The 22,464-nt window shown below is 52.3% G+C and overlaps 1 protein-coding gene across 3 annotated transcripts in view; it reads left to right on the top strand.

Annotated features, from left to right (window-relative positions):
• The window catches only part of CAPN9 (calpain 9), a 32,672-nt gene extending 11,215 nt beyond the window's left edge, over positions 1–21,457 (top strand). For 2 of the 3 annotated variants that reach the window (XM_016196062.2, XM_016196060.2), the window contains 15 exons: positions 781–864; positions 3,118–3,203; positions 5,235–5,312; positions 7,344–7,504; positions 8,726–8,883; positions 9,051–9,259; positions 10,873–10,909; positions 12,007–12,087; positions 12,979–13,036; positions 14,465–14,529; positions 15,327–15,395; positions 15,728–15,806; positions 18,097–18,213; positions 20,531–20,589; positions 21,431–21,457. In XM_016196062.2, coding sequence (XP_016051548.2) covers positions 781–864; positions 3,118–3,203; positions 5,235–5,312; positions 7,344–7,504; positions 8,726–8,883; positions 9,051–9,259; positions 10,873–10,909; positions 12,007–12,087; positions 12,979–13,036; positions 14,465–14,529; positions 15,327–15,395; positions 15,728–15,806; positions 18,097–18,213; positions 20,531–20,589; positions 21,431–21,457 — 1,368 coding nt within the window. The remainder of the gene's footprint in view (positions 1–780; positions 865–3,117; positions 3,204–5,234; positions 5,313–7,343; positions 7,505–8,725; positions 8,884–9,050; positions 9,260–10,872; positions 10,910–12,006; positions 12,088–12,978; positions 13,037–14,464; positions 14,530–15,326; positions 15,396–15,727; positions 15,807–18,096; positions 18,214–20,530; positions 20,590–21,430) is intronic. The other variant, XM_016196061.2, reaches the window with a different exon arrangement.
• The last annotated feature ends 1,007 nt before the right edge of the window (positions 21,458–22,464 follow it).

Below are 22,464 nucleotides of genomic sequence, written 5' to 3'. Positions count from 1 at the left end.
CTGTCTCTCTCTCCCTCTCCCTTCCTCTCTCTGAAATCAATAAAGATATTTAAAAATAAATATAAATAACAAAATAAATAAAAAAAAATAAAGGACACATTTCTGTCTCCCTCCCTCAGCGCCGCCCCTGTGACACCTGGCGCGTGCCCTTCACATCTCTCCATTGCTCATATGAATGGGCACACACATATGTTCACAAACAGGGTGGGCTGGCTTGATTTCACTAAATTGAACCTTACTATATACTTTTTCGAAACTTGTTTATTTTGCATCATGTATCATGACAAACATATCAGCAGATAGAAATATAATCACATTTTAAAGAACCTTTATTTACATACGAGCACACACATATATTTACCTTGTGTGTTTTTGAAACCTACTCAAGTTTTCTGTTTCCTCTTGGAAATTTATTCTTTGCTAGTAAATAACCTGCTTCCTCTTTGTCGTCCAGTTTGTGACATGAGTTGCATGTGACACTGTCATGTGCTTCTTATTGCCTCTTTGGTGCATGTTACTGTGCTCTTCTCTCGTGCTCCTATGTGACGGGGATGGTTAAGTTGTTCTGTTTGGAGGCAGAAAAGTAAACTGATCACTAGAGTCCAAGTGGAAATGAGGGTCCCCTCACCTGAATGTCCTGTGTACCCATGTCATCTGCCCTGGGCACAAGGCCCTCGCCTGGGGGACTGGAGGGGCCCGGACAGGCACAGAGTTCGCTCTGTCTGGGTAGCACAGGCTTCACATACACAATGGGTCCAATGCTGCTCCTTTGTGTTTTAGATCCGAAATTCTGCAGAATCAGAAGCCCGGACGCCCTTTGGTCTTATTAAGGGTCATGCCTACACTGTGACGGGAGTTGACCAGGTAGGTGACATGGACCCTGTTGACAGAGTACAAGGATAGTCTCAACAATGCTAGTCCCCTATGCTCACGTAGCACCTTACAGTTTAAACCCACTTTCAGACATTTCAGAGAATGTCCCATTGGAAGAGACAGGCTGGAATGCAAAACAGCAAAGCAGGAGAGAGAGAAACGTGTGATCCCACCACAGTCCCAAGCCTGGTTAGCAGGTGTGACCACCAGATCTTTGTTTCTTTCTTTTCTTCCCTAATTCCAGTCCTGTAAGAGTCAGGGTTCTCCAGAGAAACAGAACCAATAGGAGAGAGAGAGAGGTAGAGAGAGGGAGAAATGGAGAGAAACTGAGATTTACTATGAGGAGTTGGCTCATGTGGTTACGGAGGCTGAGAAGGCCTGTGATCTGCCATCTGGAGGCTGGAAAGCTGGGGGTGTGGTTCTAGTCCATGGGCAAAGGCCCGAGAACCAGCAGAAGCAATGGTATGAGTCGTAACCCAAGAGCAGAAGGGGCCCGAAGTCCCAGCCTGCAGTCAGGCAGAGAGAGCAAATTCTCCCTCCTTCCACCTTATAGTTCTACTCAGACTTTCAACTGATTACACGGGGCCCACCGACATCGGGGATGGCCGCCTGCTTTACTCAGTCTACTGAATCGAATGCTAATCTTACCCTAAAACCCTCACAGAATAAGGTGTAACCAAACACCTGTGTCCCCCATGACCCAGTCGAGTGGACGCATAAAATCGGCCATCACAAGGCCTCTTCTCCGCAGCCGTTGTCCAGGGCGGAGCGGGTTCCTGGGGCCCCCTAGTGAGGGCTCCGGTTTGGAGGGCAGCTCCTTGAGGGACACGTGGGAAAGAGAAGGGCAGAGCAGGAAGAACGAAGAAGCCACGGCTACACCTTCTCAGGTTCAAGTCCAGCGAAGTCCAAAGGCCTGTCTTGGCCCACTCGCCTGCGCCTCCCTTGGACGCGTCGCTCCTGGTCTCCTCTTGTTGGTGCTCACGCTCCGAGTGACACTCTCCATGTGCGCGAGTGCAGAGAGTCGAGGGGGTGTTTAGAGCTGCAGCTACTTGCTTTGGCTCCTTTCCTCCGCCTCCCTCACAGGCCCTGCCAGTCACTCCCTGGAGTCGGCATCTGATTTTTAACGTTAGATCTAAACATCATTCCAGGTCACCACAAACACCCTCCCTCTCGCATGGCGCTCTGTTCGATTGCGTGCCTCCCCCCGCCCACCAGGACTTTCCCTCCCCTGCTCATTTTAACAAATGAACCTCTGAAATGGTGCACTGGCGAGGTTACACTAACAAATTATTTTTTCACATCAAAAATACAATTTGTGCCAAGCTCACGAGGACAGAGAGTGCTGAAGGCTAAGATGGCAAGTTAGTGGATGAATAAGTCTTTTACTTCCACTCTCTTTTGCCCAAAATCTTTGTAAAATGCACCAGGCCTCTTTCCTGCTGCGGGCAGGACGCGGAGGTCACGGCGGGGCGTCTTTTTTACTGACACCAGGGTTCAGTGTGTGGCCAGCAGAGCTCCTGGTATCACACCTGGATGGGCCATGATCAGTTAGAGGACTGAGAAGTGGCCTTGGCTTATGGCTGTGTAAGTTCCCAGCAGGCGTTTGCTCTTATATCTCATCCGTGAGGAAGATGCTAAGAATGAAGGGAACTCAGTGCAGTCAGGAGCCGCTTGACAAAGGAGATGCGCTCCGAGCAGTGCGTATTAGGCACCTTTGTCATCACGGGAACCTCACAGAGCGAGTCACGCACACAAGCCTGGATGATATAAGTTACCACACCGAGGCCACACGGTGTGTACCACCGTCGTATATGGGGTTCGTCAGTGACTGAAACGTTGTGTGCACATGGCTGTAATAGCTCCCTGGGAACCCTCTGCACCATTTGCTGTGCTGGGTGCCAGGGACACAGAAAAATAAGACCCAACCCTGCCTCTAGGGAGAGACCAGTCTAGAGAGAAAACTCATTTATTTGAAGACTCACATGGACCAGTTACTTGTTAACTGCAGTTCTACTTTATTTCCCACATTCATCATCACCGTCCTAGGTGATTAATAACGTCATTTGTAATGCCAGGTGCTATGTTCCACAGGAATCAGAAAGTTCCAGGGGCTAGTGAAGAATTGACAAGTTTTGACATTTCTTGAGAGTGTCAGAACTCAAGGGGCTTTCAGTAAAGCCGGGCCTGGCTGGAGCTCATGGGTGAATTTGTCATTTCACACGTCCCCGGTGCTTTTTCTTCTAGGTAGACTTCCGAGGCCAGAAAACCGAGCTCATCAGAGTCCGGAACCCTTGGGGCCAAGTGGAGTGGAACGGGTCCTGGAGCGACAGGTCAGGCCCTGCCCTGTCTCTCTGGCGGATCCCCCTTCTTGCTGTTCCCAGGGCACACGGGGCCAGGCTGGCCTGGGCAGGAGCGTGAGGGAGGAGCAGTTTGTCTATAGTTCCCTCCTGGCTCCTACTCAGGGCCCTGTCCTGCTTCTGGGTGCCTGACTTCCGCCCTCACACCCCCTTGCAGTCAAACTGGAGTCTCAAGGATGGTCCTTAGAGCTTCTCTTTAGCTTTCATGTAATTACATTTATGTCAGTGAACACACGAGCTCCCACAGGGACTTTTCACATCCCCGTGATATTGTAAAAGGCTTTACCTCCAGTTATGAGTAGCTCCAGTAAGCAGTGTCTTTGTGGGGGGGGGGCGGGGGGGTGGCAATGAGTATATTTGGGGTGAGAATCCCTGAAATATTGCCAAGCAGGTCACCAGGGGGCTCTTTCTAATGGTCACTGACCACTGGCCAGAGCCCCAGTGGCCCAGTAGAGAGATGGAGGAAGTGGAATAGGAAATTCATCCATTAGAGAGCAGTTTTCCTGGGTGATTTGTTTGACCCCCCAATTAAAAGAAAGGTCTGTCTCTCTGGTATGTGTCCCCTCCTCACCCCTTAGGAAGTGGCCCAGGTGGCTGGGATTAGGGTGTTTCCATGTGCTTGGGTAGGGCCCACCTGGAGCTGTCTCTCCCCCACTCCCTCCTTCTTCCACCGGAGCCCCTGGGCCCCCCCCCCACCCTCTTGCCCACTGACAGCTTGTGGGGCCCCGGGAGCCCTGCAGCAAGCTTAGAACTGGAATAACACTGAGCTGGTGTTTGTCCTCAGCTCAGACAAAGCCATCAGGTCACCAACATCCGTGTGTTGGTGGCTTTATTAACCAGGCTCCAGCCTGGGGACCAGCACACACTTGGGGACTGCTTGTCGGTTCAGACCAGACCAGGCCAAGGTCAAAGGAGGGAAAGAGCTCGACTCCCTCTCCTGGTGGAAGTGGAAAGGGCGGGAATATTGAAACTGGAATGGATGGGATGCTTCTATCGTGAATAGACCTGCAGAGTCCCGCTTTGGAGAACGCAGCCTACAAAGAGCAAGGGCCACTTTCCCTTCTCCCGGGACACACGCAGAGCGAGAAGTGAAGAAAGTGCGTTTTTACAGGAACCAAGGCTGGGATCGCGCCTGCTCCCCCCACCCCGCTCCCACCCAGCCTCGGGGTGACAGAGAGCCGTCCCCACCCTGACCTCTGATTCTGATCCTGCCTGTGATGAGCACAGGGCCAAAGGCACAGCTCAGCCCGGCAGCCCCTTCCCCGCTTGTGAGCACTTAGATAAGGGCTTGAAAAGACAGCTGTGGCTCTTAGTTCTGCTCTTCGGACCCTGGCACCAGGGACCTGGAGAGATGCTCCTCCCCGGCCCCGCCCTCCCCACGCACACCCCTCAGGGCAGGATCTGCGGGGCTGGGTGAGTAGCCACATTGGCGATAGCGCCGCAGTGCCGGTGACTCGGTTTGACCTACCTGGAGGCGGCTGCGGAGGTCACAGAGCAGCGGGGACTTGGAGGCTGCTCACCTGAACCCTTTGTCCAGAGACTGGGCACGAGTCTCAGCTGACTTCTTGGGGGGTCAGGGAAAGGAGGTGCTTGGTGCACGAAGTGTCAAGCACGGGTGAGCATAAGGCGTTGTTATCACTTTTCAAAGTGTCCGCTTATAAACGAGAGGATACGTCAGACAAGTGCTCCAGGTCCCGCATTTCAATCCACTTGCGGCTTCCTTTTGGGGTCCCTCTGCGACCCTGCCCTTCATTGCCCTGTGCCCACCCCATGGTAATCTTCCACGGGGGGGCTGTCGCAGTCCTCAGGGCCTGTCTCCGTGCGCTGCCCTGGGGGAGCACCTGCCCACAGCCTCCAGACCCCCGGCGGGTCCCACCGGCCAGGACCCACTCCCTGCGGCCCGCACACCTGCTCCCTGGGAGGGGCGCTCCTCCACCCAAGGCTGGTGGCTTTGGGGCTGCTGCTCGCGACCGGAGACCTAACGCTGACTGTGCTTCCTCCCAGCTCCTCCGAGTGGCGTGCAGTGGGCCCAGCGGAGCAGCAGCGCCTGTGTCACACTGCCCTGGATGACGGGGAGTTCTGGTAGGGTGCCTTCTCTGTTTCCATGTCTGCGTTAGCCACGCAACAGGTACGAGCGTGCCCCACGGACCTGGGGTGCCAGGAGCACACCTTTCTCTATTTATTTCCTTTCTTTCACTTATTTATTTTTGGTAAATCAAATAATTCTTTCTCAAATCCTTTATGTGCATCCAAGCTGGCAGAGAACTTAATCTGTTATGTTTTGGGGAACTCACCCCATCTCCAGGTTTGGGCCTCAAGGGAGTTACAGTACCCAGAGAACCTGGGGTGGAGCCTCGGTCTCCTGCGTCCCTCCTCTGAGCTCCGAGTTTTGCGGTGAATTTGAAGACAGGGGCCCTGAACACAGTTACCTTGAGAGCCTCTAAAAACATAGACCTACGTGAGAAGGAAGTGTGCCGAATCTGGACTGAATCTCTTTGTTTAACTAAAAATGTGTCATGGGCCTTTATTCCTAGGAGATTTATTTCTATCTTATTTCTTCTTCTCGGGTCTAGAAACATGGGGCCCTTCCAACCTGGCGAGACCACAACTTTCCTGTGTCTGGCTCGCTTCCCTTTCATGTGCTTCAACCAGTCAGTCCTTGCCTAGGCTCATCTCTTTCTTATAACATCTTACTAAACAGAACAAACAAAACCCAGCACACATTCAGCTTTTCCATTCTTTCCCCCTAGGGCACAGCCCAGTGGGCATTTCTTTGCTCTGTCTTCCATATTGTTACAGAAGAGAGTTCTAGCAGATATTTTGCCATTCACGGCACGGATGTCTATTTTCCAGCTCCAATACTTCCTTGCAACCTCCTGCACAGCTGCTAAGCTGATATCACATATTTAGGATTCTGCTATGGTGGCTCCATACTTCAAGGACCAATGACTTAGGGTAGCACTAGCTGCTATAACAAATAGACCCAAAATGTATAAAGGTGCAAATGCAATAAAGTTTATTTCTCACTCGTTGTAACAGTCCACGAGGCCATTCCTGTTCTGCGGTGGCTGTCTCCAGGCAGTAATTCAGGGACCCAAGTTCCTTCCACTGTTGACTCCAACATCCCTTGGGGTCCCAAGGTCATCTGCAGGAAGCCAGCAGAAGAGGAGGGAAAGGAAAGATTGGAGAGGACATTTCCACTTCCTGAAAGCCTTGGCCCAGAACTAACACACCACTGCTTACTTTCCACCCTAGACAAAGGGTGGGGTGCAGTCCCCAGCCCTGTTCTGATGGGCCAGCTTTGGTGACCTGCCAGCCATCTCAGCCCCAGGAACCCTGCAGTCGAAAGTAGAAGAAATTTGTGGAAACCCTGTGGGGTGTTCGAGAGATTGGCGAGCTGTGGAATTGGAAATTAGACACAAATTCACCTTGAATTTTGAGTACAGAGACTCTGGGTTAATGAGTTAGGTGAAAAGAGCAAAACTAGCAGAGAAAACGTGCTGAGGTTGGGAGTCAGTGTCCTCACACGGACTGCCAGATAGGAGCAGGAAGCAAGGAAAAGCTTGAGAGGCTACCGGTACCCGAGGCCAGGCTAGCGAGGGAAGGGGGAATGAGGCAGGGGAAGTGAGGGAACCCCAAACGGGAGGCCCAGCAAAGAGGAGCGTCCCTGGGTCTCCCCAGCTGCTCAGCGAGGCCTTCCCTCCCACCCTCCGCTGCTAGCACCTCCCCTTACGCCCTCCCCCTTCACCTGACTTTCCTCTGTAGTGCTTACATATAATCAACCTACATTTTTACCTTTGGTTTCTTTTCACCTTTCTAATCTTTTCCTTAACTTGTGTTGTGTGTGTTTTCTGTCCCCCCACACTGAACTCTTCCCACTCCTTGAGGACGGGGGCAGGCACTGTTAGAAGAGTGAATGAATTAATGAGTGAATGAATGAATGAGTGAGTGAGTGAGTGAGTGAGTGAGTGAGTGAGTGAGTGAGTGAGTGAAGGGATGAGTGACTGAATGAATGAGTGAGCGACTGAAGGGATGAGTGGATGAGTGAATGGATGAATGAGTCATGCCATCGCCATCACCACCAATGCATTGGGTCCCCCCACTCTGTTGCAGGATGGCATTCAGTGACTTTAAGGCCCATTTCGACAAAGTAGAGATCTGCAACCTCACGCCTGATGCCCTGGAGGAAGACACTCTTCACAAATGGGAGGTGACGGTCCACCAAGGAAGCTGGGTGCGGGGCTCCACGGCTGGGGGCTGCCGCAATTTCCTGGGTTGGTAGCCTGCCTGTCACTCTCTCTATCATTCCCAAGAGTCCAGTCCAGCCCGGGGATGTCAGTGGATCGGGACCAGGTCCCTAGAGAGAGCCTGAAGTATGGGGTTAGAGTGCAGGGTTTCAGGGATGACTGGGGAAAGCGGCTGAGGCCACCTGGCGGAAAACTGGGTGAGAATTGCTTAGGGAAACTCCCTTGTTTCACCACTTAGGTTATTTTCCAATACAAGTGATAGGAAACACTTCGCACACTGGTCCTGCCATAAAAAGAATTTACTGTCCTACGTTATTGAACAGTTCGGAGACGTAGGGTGGCCTTCAAGCACAGATCTACCACCTGCGTGTTTGTAATTCTCTGTTCTGCCTTCTTTCCTCTGTTGACTTTTTCCTGAGTCTGCCTGTCTTTATAGTCACAGCAAGAGCTCCTCAATGTGCCCTGGCCGGTGTGGCTCAGCAGTTAGAGAGTCAGCCAGTGGACACCGAACCAAAGAGTCACTGGTTCGATTCCCAGTCAAGGGCATGTACCTGGGTTGCAGTTCACTCCCCAGGCCCCAGTCGAGGCACATGTGGGAGGCAACATCTCTCTCACATCGATGTTTCTCTCTCTCTCTCTCCTTCCCTCCATCTCTTCCACTCTCTCTAAAAATCAATGAGGGGGAAAAATATCCTAAAGTGCTCCTAAATGTCATTAAATAAAAGTCCTCAACTTCCTTCTAATTGGGAATTCCTTGAACCAGTCCTGCCTGGTGGAGGCTATGGGTGGATTAGCTTTGCTCCAATTCCTGTGGCTAGAGGGCCTCGCCTGGATGCATCCGAGTTCACCCTTGGAGCTGGGAGGGAGCTCGACTCTGCTCAAATTGCATGAGCATCAGACAGGCTGGGCACGTCTCCCCTTTGACATGTCAAATGGAAAAAATTAGAACAAACCATAGCCAATGAGACCCACAAGAATGTCTTTAAAAAGCTGCAAGGGAAATGGTTCAACAGATAGTGGAAATGCTCCAAGAGAAGGTGGCAGTGAGCGAGAGAACACCGCGCTCTCACGGGGGTCTGGGAAGTAGGGCAAGACGGTGATGGGAACGGGGAGGGAGAAAGTATTTTCTCAGGTTTGGGGCGGGCTGCACAGGGGTGCATGTGTGTGTGTGTGTGTGTGTGTGTGTGTGTGTCCCCTTCATGCTTTTTTAAAAAGGAGGAAAAATAATCTGCCTCTTTCAAATGGCAGATACCTTTTGGACCAACCCGCAAATAAAGTTGTCCCTGACTGAGAAAGACAACGGGCAGGAGGAGTGCACTTTGCTCGTGGCCCTGATGCAGAAGGACCGAAGGAAACTCAAGCGGTTTGGCGCCAACGTGCTGACCATCGGCTATGCCATTTATCAGGTGGGTGGAAGCCAGCTGCTTCTCAGAGCTCACCATCCGAGCTCTAAATTCTCGGTTCCTCCTTGGCACTCACACCTGAGACTCAATGGCCAGTCCCCAAACTGTGCCCAAATAGCCCAAACCAACAGCCCCCCCTAGAGAAACCACCCCCGCCTGTCCCGCTGCAGTGCCCAGGTAAAGAGGAGCACCTCAACAAAGACTTCTTCAGATACCATGCTTCCCAGGCCAGGAGCAAAACCTTCATCAACCTGCGAGAAGTCTCAGACAGGTTCAAGCTGCCCCCCGGGGACTACATCCTCATTCCCAGCACTTTCGAGCCCCATCAGGAAGCCGATTTCTGTTTGAGGATCTTTTCGGAGAAGAAAGCCATCACCCGGTGAGTGACAGGGTCAAGAATCCCTTTCACACGGCTCATCCACAGAGAAGTCACTAGGAGGCCGTTGGAGCCACGGCCCCATGCTTCCCTTTTCCATGATACACCCGAGAAGCCAGGCAGGAGGGTTTCTTAACCCATTTGCAAAGCAGGGGACATTTCCATTTGAGTTGTGTTCTTCCCCTCTTCAAAGGAACCATCAAAAAGTTACTCTCTCCACCTGCTCCCAGAATGGTGCTCGCAAGACGCTCTGGGGTGGGGCCCTTCATTTCCCAGATCCTTATACCAAGAAGTTTCTGGGGTGGGAGCCACATTTAGGGATACCAGACTTATGTCTCTGCACGACAAAGGGGGTGGCTATGGCAAATTTTAAGAATGACATGTTCTTGCATCTCCAGTTTAAATAAATATTGGTGACACTGCCTCCCATTGGACATACCTGACTTTCACCACCTCTCCTTTGTAGGGTCTTAGCAAAATTGTTTTGAATCAGTTACTTCCATGGGAAAAATTTCCCATTGCTGCCCATTCCCCATTGGTTGCTCTGCGGCAGAGGTAAAAAATGGTGCAAGGTATGAGAATCCATTTCTTTTTCCAATGGAGACATTGCAAGGGTCTCAGAGAACGGCAAACTCGACTAATTCTGTGTAAGCCAGCTCATCCCCAGCAAAGGGAAACCTCAGCTAACAAGACAGAGACGACTGGCTACAAAGCCTGCTCTGGTTTTATCTTTTGTTTGTGGGATAGAACTGGATTGATGGGGCGCATGCAGAATACTTCCAGTTATAAAATCTCATTGGGTTTCCCAAGCTGATTACAAAAGGTGTGGTTCTTTCTCATCAGCTACATAGAAGCAATAAGGTCTTTAATTTTTAATATGCTTTTATTGATTTTAGAGAGAGAAAGGGAGAGGGAGAGAGAAAAAAAACGCTGATGTGAGAAACATCAATCGGCTGCCTCCTGCATGCCTCTGCTGGGGATCGAACCCACAACCTGGGCATGTGCCCTGACTGGGAATCGAACCTTTGACCTTTTGGTACATGGGATGTGCAAGAAGCAGCCGATCGATATTCTGCTCTCACATAGATGTCCCTCTCTCTCCCTTCCCCTTTCTCTAAAAATCAATAAAAAATCTTTAACACACACAAAAAAATCCCACCTCGAATGATTAACTCTCCGTGGCTAAGTGCCTGTCTCTGATGACCACGGGTCTCCTTTGGAGATGCACAGCCTGCGGAGAGCATGAAGGCTGCTCGGCTCTCTGGGCCCCGGGCCTCTGCTCTTCTACAGGATGCTTCACAAACACCCCTCGTTAAAGCGCATCCAGGAAAGAGGAATGACTGCAGTTTAGCTTTTCCTTCCAGAAACCAGAATGTGCACATTCCCCTCGGTGGTGGCCAAGCGGCCTCCCCCTGTTTTCATGCTGGGCAGGCTCTGGGTGCCAAGGGGTCAGTGAGGTCAGGGCATGAGCATGCAGACCCTGTGAAATGTCAACGGCCCTGCAAAGAGGGGCTTCATGGGACAGGACCTTCCAGGCCCTCCGGGCCCTTCGGCGCCGCAGATCCGAAAGAGGGGGTTAAGGCACCACTGAGTCAGCATGTTTTCTGCCTCCACAGGGACCTGGACGGACATGTGGACATTGACCTCCCTGAGGTGAGCCTTTTTGTGTTTCTGTGGAGCGGGGGACCCAGTGGCTGTCCTGGAGCCTGTCCTTGTAACTAAAATGTCACATAAAACTCGAAAGGTCAGGGAATGGTTACCTGCGATCAAGTAAGCACCTGATCCCAATGAACCTCCTGCAGAGCAAGGCTCTGTCTCCTAACAGCCCAACGGGACCGGCATGGGGACCAGGCAGGTGCCCAGTGGGAAGCTCTGTTTGGAGTGACCTCTGTGCTACCCACTCGCTTCGTTCCCTGAGAGGCAGCTGCTGCCTCTGGGGGAGGTGGTATATCTGTAAAATGTATTCAATTTACAAGAAATAAGAAGAAAATGAGAGAGGCCGGCAGACTCTTTCACTGTGGACGCAGGGACCACGCGACTCCCGTGTTGCGTGTTGGGAGGTCAGGGGCTGGTTTTATGCTTGTCCGAGGGCTGTGAGGCTTTCCCCAGGTGCTCAGGTGTCACGGGAACAGCCTGACATCCCAGAGTAGCAGTGATGTGCTCTCAGAAGGGCACCTGCTGCTCTCAATGCCTCTCTGGATCGAGGTATTAACAAAACAAGACGAACACCCCAAACTCTTGCCGAGCTCTTTCCTGGCCCCGTGTCCCACGCTGGGAACAGACTTCTCCCTGGGAACAGACTCCCTGCTGGGAACATACTCCACCCTCAAAGACTTGGCCCCCAGCATGGGTGGTTGAGCAGCTGATTACAGGCAGGGTGCTGGGTGCTGAGTGTGAAACAGCAGCGCAGGGAGTGGTGACAGCCCAGGTGGGGATGCTAATTGGATGCTAATTGGATCAGGAGTCCCCTTCCTTTAGTGCTCTCATCTGTCTGTGAGGCCACTAACAAGTCCTTCAGACGCTCCTTCCCAGGGGCCTTCACAAGGAACCGTGACTGCGCTCCCAGTGCCACTGCAGGGCCAGTTTCTGGAGCCTCTGAACAGCATGTGTTACGTGGCTAGGAGGTCCTGGCTCCTCCCACGGTGGCGCCAGCTCCAGCCAGGCCTCTCCTTTCCACTCTTTCTATGGGAAAGCAAATACCAAGTGTCCTTTTTGTGGCTCCAATGCGAGCTCCTCTGGTTCATTCTCAGCCCCCGAAGCCGACGCCACCAGGCCAGGAGACGGAGGAGGAGCGGCAGTTCCGGGCCTTGTTTGAAAGCATCGCGGGGGAGGTGAGGTGCCCGGTGGCTGCCCAGGCCTGGATGGCCAAGGATGTCCAAGGTGCCCCCAACCCAGGGTGTTTTTCAGCACGCTTCCCCGATGCTTAGTGCCCAGGCATGGTGGGGCTCGTAGCTCAGTGAGGCCAGCCCTGGGCCCTGAGAGGCCCTGTAGGGACCCCCACCGCACCTCTCACACCACCGCTGATGAGGACCTGGCACCCAAGGGAGCTCAGACAGTGTGGGAAGCCTCACGAGGTGGCTCCTTTGAACCCTGCCCAGAAATCACTGCCTTCTCTCCACTCTGTTTGAAGACGATGTTGTTCAGGAGGCCACCATTAAATTGTATACACGTACCAGTATTTTGTCCCTTAACACCGGGGCTGGGCAGGGGCGGGGGTGGGGATTGGAGGGGTGGGGAGAGGTCCTCAGGGAAGAAGAGAGTCTGTCCTTTTGCCCCTGGGCCCCGTTCCCACCCCCTGTCATTCAGTTTGCTTGTAGGGGACCCTGGGTTTTCTCTGTCCCTGCTCCTGGTCTTCTGATTGAAATGGTGCTCCCAGTGCAGGCATTTCAAAGCCCTCCAGGTGATGCCTCTGTGCAGGGGCTCGGAGCTTGTACCCAAACATCCTCCGACATCAGAAGCCTGTGGGAGCTTTAGCTCAGGGCCTGGGAAGCGTGCAGGGCCTGGCCCAGTTCTCTCTGCCCTCTCTGGGTTGGTCGCAGGTCTCCCCACTATAGGTCCCCCAAGAAGTGAGCAGCCAGCTGCGGCCACCAGGGAGATTCACCTGGGCCTGCAGCAGGCTCTTGAGGGCCAGTCTGTCCCTTGAGCCAAATCAAGCTCAGAACTGAAGAAATTCACAAAAAACGTGCTGAGGGCTGCAAAGAGCAATTTTCTCCATTGAACAGGACATGGAGGTGACTGCAGAGGAGCTTGAGTATGTTTTAAATGCTGTGCTACAAAAGAGTAAGTGCTCACCTTCCCCCCCCCCCCCATTGGGGACCCCAGGGCTCCCAGGAAAGGACCTGGGACAGCACACAGCCTGGGCCTCCTCGGCTCTCTGGGCCCCCCTGCTCCTCGGAGCCAGAGGCCTACTTCTCAGGGCTGGTGTTAGACACGCTTTAAGAAGAGCTTTCATCGCTCACTTCCTGATTACAAAAACGGGTTTATGGTAGAAAATTCTAAAAATGCAGAAAAGCCTAATGACAAAGTTGACAAGCACCAGTAATCTCACCACTCATAATCTCGATAATCTCATCACCGTTAACATATATGTGTGTCTTTGTGAATGTGTATCATATATGTAATCTGTGTGTATATACATACTCGTAATTAGTATTAAATTATAGATACAATTTTATATTTTAATATAACAGCTTTGAGATATAATTCGCCCATTTAAAGTATACAATTCAGTGGTTTCTGATATGTTCACAGAGGTGGGCAACCATCACCACAATCAATTTTACAGCATTTCACGATCCCAGAAAGAAACCCTATAGCCGCTTCCCCCGGTCCCTGGCAAACACGCATGGACCTTCTGTTTCTATAGATGTGCCCGTTCTGGGCCTTTCATGTGAAAGGAGTGACATGGTCCTTTTTGACTGGCGCCTTTCAGCACAGCGTGTTGAAGGGTCGCCCGTGCCATAGCATGTGCTGATGTTTCATTTCTCTTTATAACGGCTGAACAATATTCCGGTGTGAATGAATCTGCCGCGCTCTATTTCTGCATCCCTCCACCGATGGGCAGTAGGTTCGGGCCACTTTTTGGCTGTTAGGAATGATGCTGCCATGAACATTCGTGTACGAGTTATTTGTGTGGACATATGTTTTCATTTCTCTGGGATGTGGAGCTAAGAGAATTGCTGGGTTACATGGTAATTCTATTTTTAATGTTTGAACGAGATACCCAAGTATTTTCCAAAGTGACTTTTACATCTCCCCTGGCAGTGTGTGTGTGTTCAGATTTCTCCAATTTCCCAGGTCATTAAATCTGCTTCAAAAACATGACCCTTAAGAACTGTCTGATAATCTATCATGTGGACCTAACTTACTGCCCATACCTTTCCACTGATCATTTATATCATTTCTAATTTTTTGCCATTATAAACAACCTGATGACAGAAAGCTTAACTGGTAATTCTTTGCTTGGGATTCTTAAAACTAGAATAAATGGATAGAAGGATATTCCCATTTTTAAGGCTTTTTTCATATTTTGCAAATTTTCCTCCCAAAAGGCCATATTAACTTCTACTCACCCTGCATCCTAAGAGGGTGAGCGGGTCACCGCCCTCCCCAGCCCCAGAGCTAACCACGCGGCTGGCCTTGCAGCAGATGGAAACAGGTTTATCTTTCCAGCGGTGATCTGAACTCTGCTTTCTCGTGTGATTTCAGAAAAGGACATCCGGTTCCAGAAGCTGAGCCTGATTTCCTGCAAGAACATCATTTCTCTGATGGACGTATCCTTCCCGATGCGTGGGCAGAGTAGATGCTGAGTGTTTCTCTCTAGTGCAGGCCTTCTTGGAAGGGGCCCCTCCCTAGCAGGAAGCCTTTCTTCCCAGGAAAAACCAAGGCCTGGAGACGGAGACCCCTGGTGCCAGAACTGGACCAGAGTCAAAAGGCACAGACCGGCCAAGGAGGGGAATATTTTTGAAGGGACTTGGGGATCTTGTTGCTACTTTGGGGTCCCATGCAAGGGAATGAAGGAGTTTTTGTGTGTTTTTGCCAAGCTTTTGGTGCCACTGCCATCTCACCCCTCTTCAGAGATTCACGGTATAGTAATTAAATCACCTCCCTCAAAGCCCTGAATCCGTGTTCCTCAGGTCACCCACAATCACCTCCCTCAAAGGCCTGAATCCGTGTTCCCCAGGTCACCCACAATCACCTCCCTCAAAGCCCCGAATCCGTGTTCCCCAGGTCACCCACAATCACCTCCCTCAATGCCCCGAATCCGTGTTCCCCGGGTCACCCACAATCACCTCCCTCAATGCCCCGAATCCGTGTTCCCCGGGTCACCCACAATCACCTCCCTCAATGCCCTGAATCCGTGTTCCCCAGGTCACCCACAATCACCTCCCTCAATGCCCCGAATCCGTGTTCCCCAGGTCACCCACAATCACCTCCCTCAATGCCCTGAATCCGTGTTCCCCAGGTCACCCAGCCAGCCCATTGCATCTCCCTCCAGTCCCAGGTGGGAGGTCCCAGAGGATCCTCAGGCCGAAACACACTCACAGTTTCCTTAATGCACTGGGCACAGACCAGTGGCAACGGGAAGCTAGAGTTCGATGAATTCAAAGTATTCTGGGACAAACTGAAGATGTGGACAGTATGTAACTAGTGAGCATGTGGCCTCTAGGGGATCTTATGAGCCCAGAGCAGAGGGCGTTTTAAAAGGCCCGGCTGGAGAGTTTGCGCTCAGAGGGCAAAGGGAGGGAAGCAGGGTGGGACTCCAGCACTTACTTCTGATCATTCGAAGTGTCTCAGTGCAACTGCCCAAATGACAAAGAAAACAAGAGGACCCCCCTTCTCTGGAGGCCCCCCAACCAATGCCTCCCACCCCTGTGAGGAATCTCCCCTCCTGGCTGGCTGTCCCCTGTTACTGCCATCGAAGGCGCCTTCAGGGGGCTCTGTGGTCCTCACTCCTGTGTCCACCCACAGAACCTTTTCATTCAGTTCGACGCTGACAAGTCCGGCACCATGTCCTCCTATGAGCTGCGGGCCGCCCTGAGAGCTGCGGGTAAGGAAACGCCTGGCACATGGGCACGGGGCTGTCTGGGTGGCATTTGCTTCTCCCGCCCTAGGAGGGGGCCGGTCTTTGATCACCCGACACATAGCATTTTGTGGCAGAGCTGGACCTCAAATTCAGGACCCTCTCACTCACACCAGGGCCCCCGGTATTCAAACTACTGTGCAACATTGATAGAAATGGCGTGATATTGGCAGGAATCCTTAAACTGAACCCACCAAGGATGGACTTAGCCTGACCCTGAGGCCCCTCAGCCTCTGGGCGATGTTTCTGGTCAAGCAGAGTCCATGGGACCCGTCGGTGGCAAGCCACAGTGCACCCAAACCTCTAACCTCTGCTTTCAGAAGTGATGACCATGGATGAGGCAGGACAAGCCCCATCCCATGGTTCTGGGTCAGGGAGGAGCCACCTGCGGCCCTGTCTCTGGCTCTGTCACCAGCAGACTGAATCCAAAGTGGATGATTCAGTCATGGTTATACTCAGCCTCCTGCACAAGGGATGGGCTCCAGGTGGGGGTCCTGAGCCGCTGGCAGTCTCTGCCCTGGCTGGTCGAGTCTCTGGGGCTCAGCCGTCCTCTCACATAGCTGAGGACGGACACTGCAGCCCACGGCCCCCGCCACAAAACCTGCTTTGTAGGCCTGTCCCCCGGGCCTGCCAGGCCTGTAATCTGGTTCCCTGCCAGGTAAACCAAGCAGGTGGAAACACTGTCAGCGTCATGGTCTGCTAAAGGGACAGAATGTACAAAACCAGGACTTGCTTGGGCCCTACGCAAGGGAGAAGAAAACAAGATTAGTTATAAATGTACAGAGTGCCACAGATATTGTTAGGGGGTGGGGACCCCATTTCTAGGGCAGGACGATGGAGCAGGGGACAGAGGGGACCCTGCAGAGAGAAGGGGTATGGCCAGGCCTTTCCATCCTGACTTGGGAGGGGGAGAGGGGATTGCCATCGAGAGAGAGCAGACGCCAGGACTCAGGGCATTGCCAGCAGCCAGCTCCCCTGTGCCGGCTCCAGAAACTGTGCTCGGTGTCCGGTTGGCCACCTGTTGTCTGGAATTGGGACCAGGAGGCAGGGAGACCCCAGTGGACTTTGACCCTGGTGGAAACGCTGAATGTTTCCTGGAAAGTGAGCCTGTACGTGGAAATGCAAGGGGGAGGCCGTTGGTTAGAAAGCAGCACATTAAATATTGATTTAAAAGGAGCTTTACCTCCTCTCAACCCCTCATTTAACCAGCGAGGAAACCAAAGTCCAGAGAAGTGAAGAAACGGCCCCTGGAGCAGCATGAGGCTGAAACTCAGGCCCCAGCTCCAGCCTGGAGTTCTCACCCCGTCGTGCATGGGGGCGAACGGGCCCCTGTACCCCCTCAGCCGTTGTGGGCTGCAGCGCCCCTGCCGAGAAACGAGATTGCTTTTTAAATTTTATTTTCAATTACAGTTGACATTCAATATTATTTTGTATTAGTCTCAGGTGTACAGCACAGTGGTTAGACAATCATATACTTTACAAAGTGATCCCCCCGATATTTCCAGGACCCGCCTGGCACCTTACATAGTCATCACAATATTATTGGCTATTTCCGCTGCTGAACTTTACATCCCTGTGACTATTTTCTAACTACCAACTTGTACTTCTTAATCCTTCGATTTTATTACCTAACCCCTAGCCCCCTCCCCTCTGGAGACCATTAGCCTGTTCTCTGTGTCTATGAGTGTGTTTTATTTTGTTCTTTAGATTCCACATACGAGTGAGATCATATGGTATTTGTCTTTCTGTCTGACTTATTTCACTTAGTATAATGCCCTGTAGGTCCATTCATGCTGTCACGATGGTAAGATTTCATTCTTTGAGAAACTCAGTTTCTAGAGCCCACAACACCTTTGGGTTAAAATGCTCCTGCGAAAGATCCCCTCACGGCAGGTGTCACGGCCCAGCAGGAGCCAGACGGGCAGCTGGACATGGGCTCAGACAGAGACCTAGAGGGAGGGCTGGTGTGGGAGTGGGAGCGGGGCTCAGGCACCGCCCAGCGTTAAGTTGCCCCAAAGGAGGCTTCCTGAAAAGGCAGAGATATGATGGGTGAGGCTGGCGTCAAAACCAAGGCCATGCACTCATCCAACTCAGAAGGCACAGCTGTGACGTCCCCTGCACTGCCCCCCACACTGTCACACTGCACTCAGCCCAGGTCCGGGAGCTCCCTGTCATTAGCTCACCCCCCGCTGGCAGATGCTCCCCGACGCTGTACCCCTGGGACTCAGCCGCCTTGTCGCCTTTCCGTTCCCTGCAGGCTTTCAGCTGAGCAGCCACCTCCTGCAGCTGATTGTCCTCAGGTATGCGGACGAGGAGCTCCAGCTGAGCTTCGATGACTTCCTCAACTGCCTGGTTCGGCTGGAAAACGCCAGCCGTAAGTGTCCGGGGCCCTGTCCTCAGCCCTGGGAGAGGCCTCCTTGCCTCAGTCACCTTCCAAGAGTATAAGAAACAACCTGCCAAAAATTAGGGCAAAGATGGGCCGCAGGGAGGCAGGGCCTGGTGTCTGTGCCGTGTGGGAATGTGCGAGTCTTCCCCACAGTCCATTAGTGATGACAGCTTTTCTCTATGTACTTTCAGTGTCTTCGTGGGAGGGCAACAGGCAGGGGGTGGGGTCCTGCCTCCTATCTGAGAAAGGCCCGATTTCAGGTCAGATCTCACCATAGCACAGAATCAGGATTCTCTCTCCCCCTTTCCACCCGCCTTTGTTTCCTGAGCCCTAGACACTGACCCAGTTACCTCGAACAAGATTTGTTACCCCAAGAGGGGAGAGCGATTATGAGTAGGCGGTCCCTGGAGTCTGCAGTTTATTGTCATATTGTCACAGAGTTGAGCCTGAATGAGGTGCGTTTGGGGCCTGTGACTCAGCACCGGGGCGGCTGCCATGGGGGTGCCATCTGGGCAGGTGCCCCGGGCACTGGGCCCCGAGGGCGCCCACATTTGGTTTGACACTCTGGGGTCACCATCTTGACTCCTCATAATTTTGATCAAAAAGTCCTTGTTGCCATTTTGCACTGTGGCTCACAAAGGATGAAGCTGGTCCTGTCGGTGTTTTCTGAAGTGTGTCTGCCAGGTGACCTCAGGGCCCTTGCTAAGCCAAGGCCGGGTCTGTGCTCTCGCATCCCCAGTGCTGGAGCTCCCTCTGCTCCTTCTGTGTCATTAGAACACGTATGACTTGTTGGGAGCATGTCTGCCTGGCTGGTGAGCTCCAGGAGGGCCGTACATGGCCAATAGGCATATGTTTGGACTGCTAATGCTGACTTGAGGGAGGCGAGCAGGTCCTGAGGGCTTCGGATGTCAGGCCAGGAGTCTGGGCTTTCTCCAGGTGGTCACCAGTCGTTAGTGTTAGTAGTTAGAGGTGCATTTTACCATGGGGTAGTCAAAAATGACCTAGAAATTATGAGATTGTCTAGCTTCTCTCTCTCAACTGCTTTTGTCCTTTCTAAGTCCCCTCAGGCGCAAGCTTTCCATCGGGGTGCTCGACCTGTCCTCATAATCAAAGAATATTAGGTAGAAGGTGCTTCAGGCTCAACACCACCCACCTGGGACCCACACATTAGAGTCATCACCTGTAGAACTTTTAAGAAAACCAAGGCTAGGGCTTTACCCCAGGATTATTTTAATTTCTTATTCTAGATATTTGTAATCAAGGCTTAAATATAAAGAATAATTATCAGTTCCCATGCTCCCCTTACCTGTGCTTCTCAAACTTTGCCACACGCGTTACAGTTTCTGGGGAAGCTTCAGAATTCTGAAGACCAGGCTGCCCAGTAGCCAAACTAAATTAGAATCTGGGGGTGACACACAGTGTCGGTATTTGTAAAAATTCCCCAGGTGGTTCCAGCCTCAATAATTGTCATCTTGTAATGTTTTCCATACGTTTCCCAACACGTCCTTGTTTCCCCCTGAATTATTTAATAACAGATCTCAAGAACTTGGTCCTTTCGTTTCTAACGATAGACTTGTTTTTAGCAATTTGCATACCTTAAAACATTCTCCGTAAGTCCTTAACCTCACCTGACAGCTGGTCCCTGCTGAAATTCCCAGGCCCTCTTTTTACATTTGCCTGGCTGTCTCGGGATCCACTCACTGCCTTTGGCTGTTGCAGTCTGTCTCTTTAATTCTATGACAACACCCCTAAAGGTCCCAGGTGACTGGCTCGACCACTTTGGCTAAGATGGGAGACCGAGGCCGAGAGAGCAAAGTCCCTCTCTCAGGTTGTTGCAGTAGACGCAGCATCCGGCTCAGACGGGCTCTCCCTCCTACTCGGCTCCTCCGACATGTGGGAGCACCCGCAGTGCTCACCTTCTCATAAGGGAGGGACTCCTAAGTTTTCAAGACTCATGCAAAACTTCATGTACATGTGTGATAATTCCGGGAGTAGACAAATGGGTTGCAAGGGATCTTAGCCCCCAAAGGGTTAAGAGGGGAGATGTTTGGGATTCAGGGGCTGCTGGTTATTGTAGATGACAACACATGCCACCCAGTGCTAAGGCCACTGGCTCCCTGCATCACTGTATTCAAGAGGCTCAGCGAGTGGGCCTGAGTCAGGCCTGTGCTCTAGATCCGTGTTCGCCACCAGGTGGAGCAGCTCCTCCGCCGGCTTCCAGGGAGGGCCCTCGTCCTGGGGAAAAGCTAAGCCTGTTGAAGGAACGGTCCATGCAATGATGCCTTTCTCACGTCTCTCGCACCAGGGGTGTTCCAGGCTCTCAGCACGAAGGACGAGGAGTTCATTCATCTCAACATAAACGAGGTATGACCCAGGCGGACCTTCCGCTCAAGGATCCAGCCAGGGCTGGGCCCTCAGACCACACTCCATAAACGTTTGCCGAATGTGTTTGCATGAGCGGGTTAACATTTAGCTTTGGGGATATAATTTAGCAATTGATCATGTTGGCTCATCACTAATGTTCCCATGTGCATATCCTGGCTCCCTGGATACATTACAAACACACTGAGAATGGAAACAGGGCATTTTTCTTTTCTAGCACTCTCTCTCATGTTTAGCATGAACAACACATCCCATAAATATGACTCCTCTGACTGACAGCTGTAAAAAACACCCAGGATTCCAAAGAAAAAGATGTTCACACTCAAGCTAGTCTCTTAGGAAAGCGAGAGGAACCCTTGGGCCCACCTTGATTCCTAATTCACTTCAAGGTTTTGCCACCAATAAGCATGAAGAAAGTGTGGCCGTTGCCTCCTGTCCACATTGCAAGGGGAGCGGATAGGCTTGGCATTCAGTGACCTCTTCACCAAAGACCCAAAGTACCAGAAGAGATACATTGATTGGTTGCCTCCCACACGCACCCCGACTGGGGCTGGGGACAAGCCTGCAACCGAGGTACACGCCCTTGGCCAGAATCAAACCCAAGACCTTCAGTCTCCATGGGCTGACACTCTAACAACTGAGCCAAACTGGCCAGGGCTCTTGGGGCAACTTTAAACCCCAGTGCGCTGGCCATGCCCCAAACCAATTCAATTCAAATCTCAGGTCCTGGAACCTAGGAGCCAACGGGGCCTTTCCGGGGGCTGGGAGGGAAATGCCGGGTTCACCAGCCCTTACCTCTCTTTCTCTTTCCCTTCCTTCCCAGTTCATCAACCTGACAATGAACATCTGAGGCTTCCCTGGGGGGATGCAGCCAGTCCGGCTGAGACTTGACTTTTGGACTAGGAATGTCACTACTCTCCTGGTGCAGAGCTGCGTGCCTGGGGCTCCCTCCCTTTCCGTTGCCGAACCCTGTCCTCTCCTCCCCCCACCCCATCACCTGATCTCGGAGGAATGGAGTGGACTCCGCTGTGCCCTCTGATTCTGTGCTGCTGCTTTGGGAAATGACTGCCCCGAGGTGGCTCATGCCCCCACCGGTGCTTCCGGCTGGGTGCAGCATCTCCAGGGCACAGGCGCTGGCTTTAATGTAGCTTCAATCACTGTATTCAGACACTTTGTAGAGAGCAAAGGTCTTATAAATGTGGGTGTGGCCTGAGATGGGAAGGGAAAGGCACAGGGACCTAATTAAGCATCTTCATCATCAGTGTGGTTCCTTCCTGGGCAGACACCAGGGGATTCTGGAAGCTCCCGGGTAAGGATGGAACAAAGTGAGGCTCCTCCTCCGAGGGCCAGCAACTAGGACAGTTTCTTTCTAGTCCAGACAGTCTTTGTATCCAAAGCCTTTCTCCCCAGGGAGCCCAGGCCCAGGTCAGACCTGATTTCATTCTCCATCTACCACGACAGGGAGGAGCGTGGAGAGCCTGGCCCTGGCTCCCCTGACCCCGGACAGGAATCCCACCTAGCTGGAATAATGAGAAATAGATGACAAGATATTGGCTCAGTCAGCGCTGGGTCTCCTTGTCTTATTCATATACTCGTGGCAGGTGGGGTGGCACCGGGGAGGGTGCAGAGAGGGAGGGAAGGGGAACGGTTGGCATGAAGATCCGGTTAGAAGCCTCACCTGAGCCCTGTCCCCCGACTCGGACGGACTGAAGATGCCAGAGCACAAGTCCCGTCCTCACTTCCCAGGGCTTCCCCGAGCCCACCCAGCAGCGGATGCAGGATTATTGTGAACACTGCAGAAGAAACTGCTGATGTCTGCTTATTCCACCTTCCATTTTCATAAAGCTCCCAGAAAAG

Source organism: Miniopterus natalensis, chromosome 21 (genome assembly GCF_054644295.1).
Source record: "Miniopterus natalensis isolate mMinNat1 chromosome 21, mMinNat1.hap1, whole genome shotgun sequence".
Lineage (NCBI taxonomy): Eukaryota > Metazoa > Chordata > Mammalia > Chiroptera > Miniopteridae > Miniopterus > Miniopterus natalensis.
This window is presented reverse-complemented; position numbering and strand designations above follow the sequence as displayed.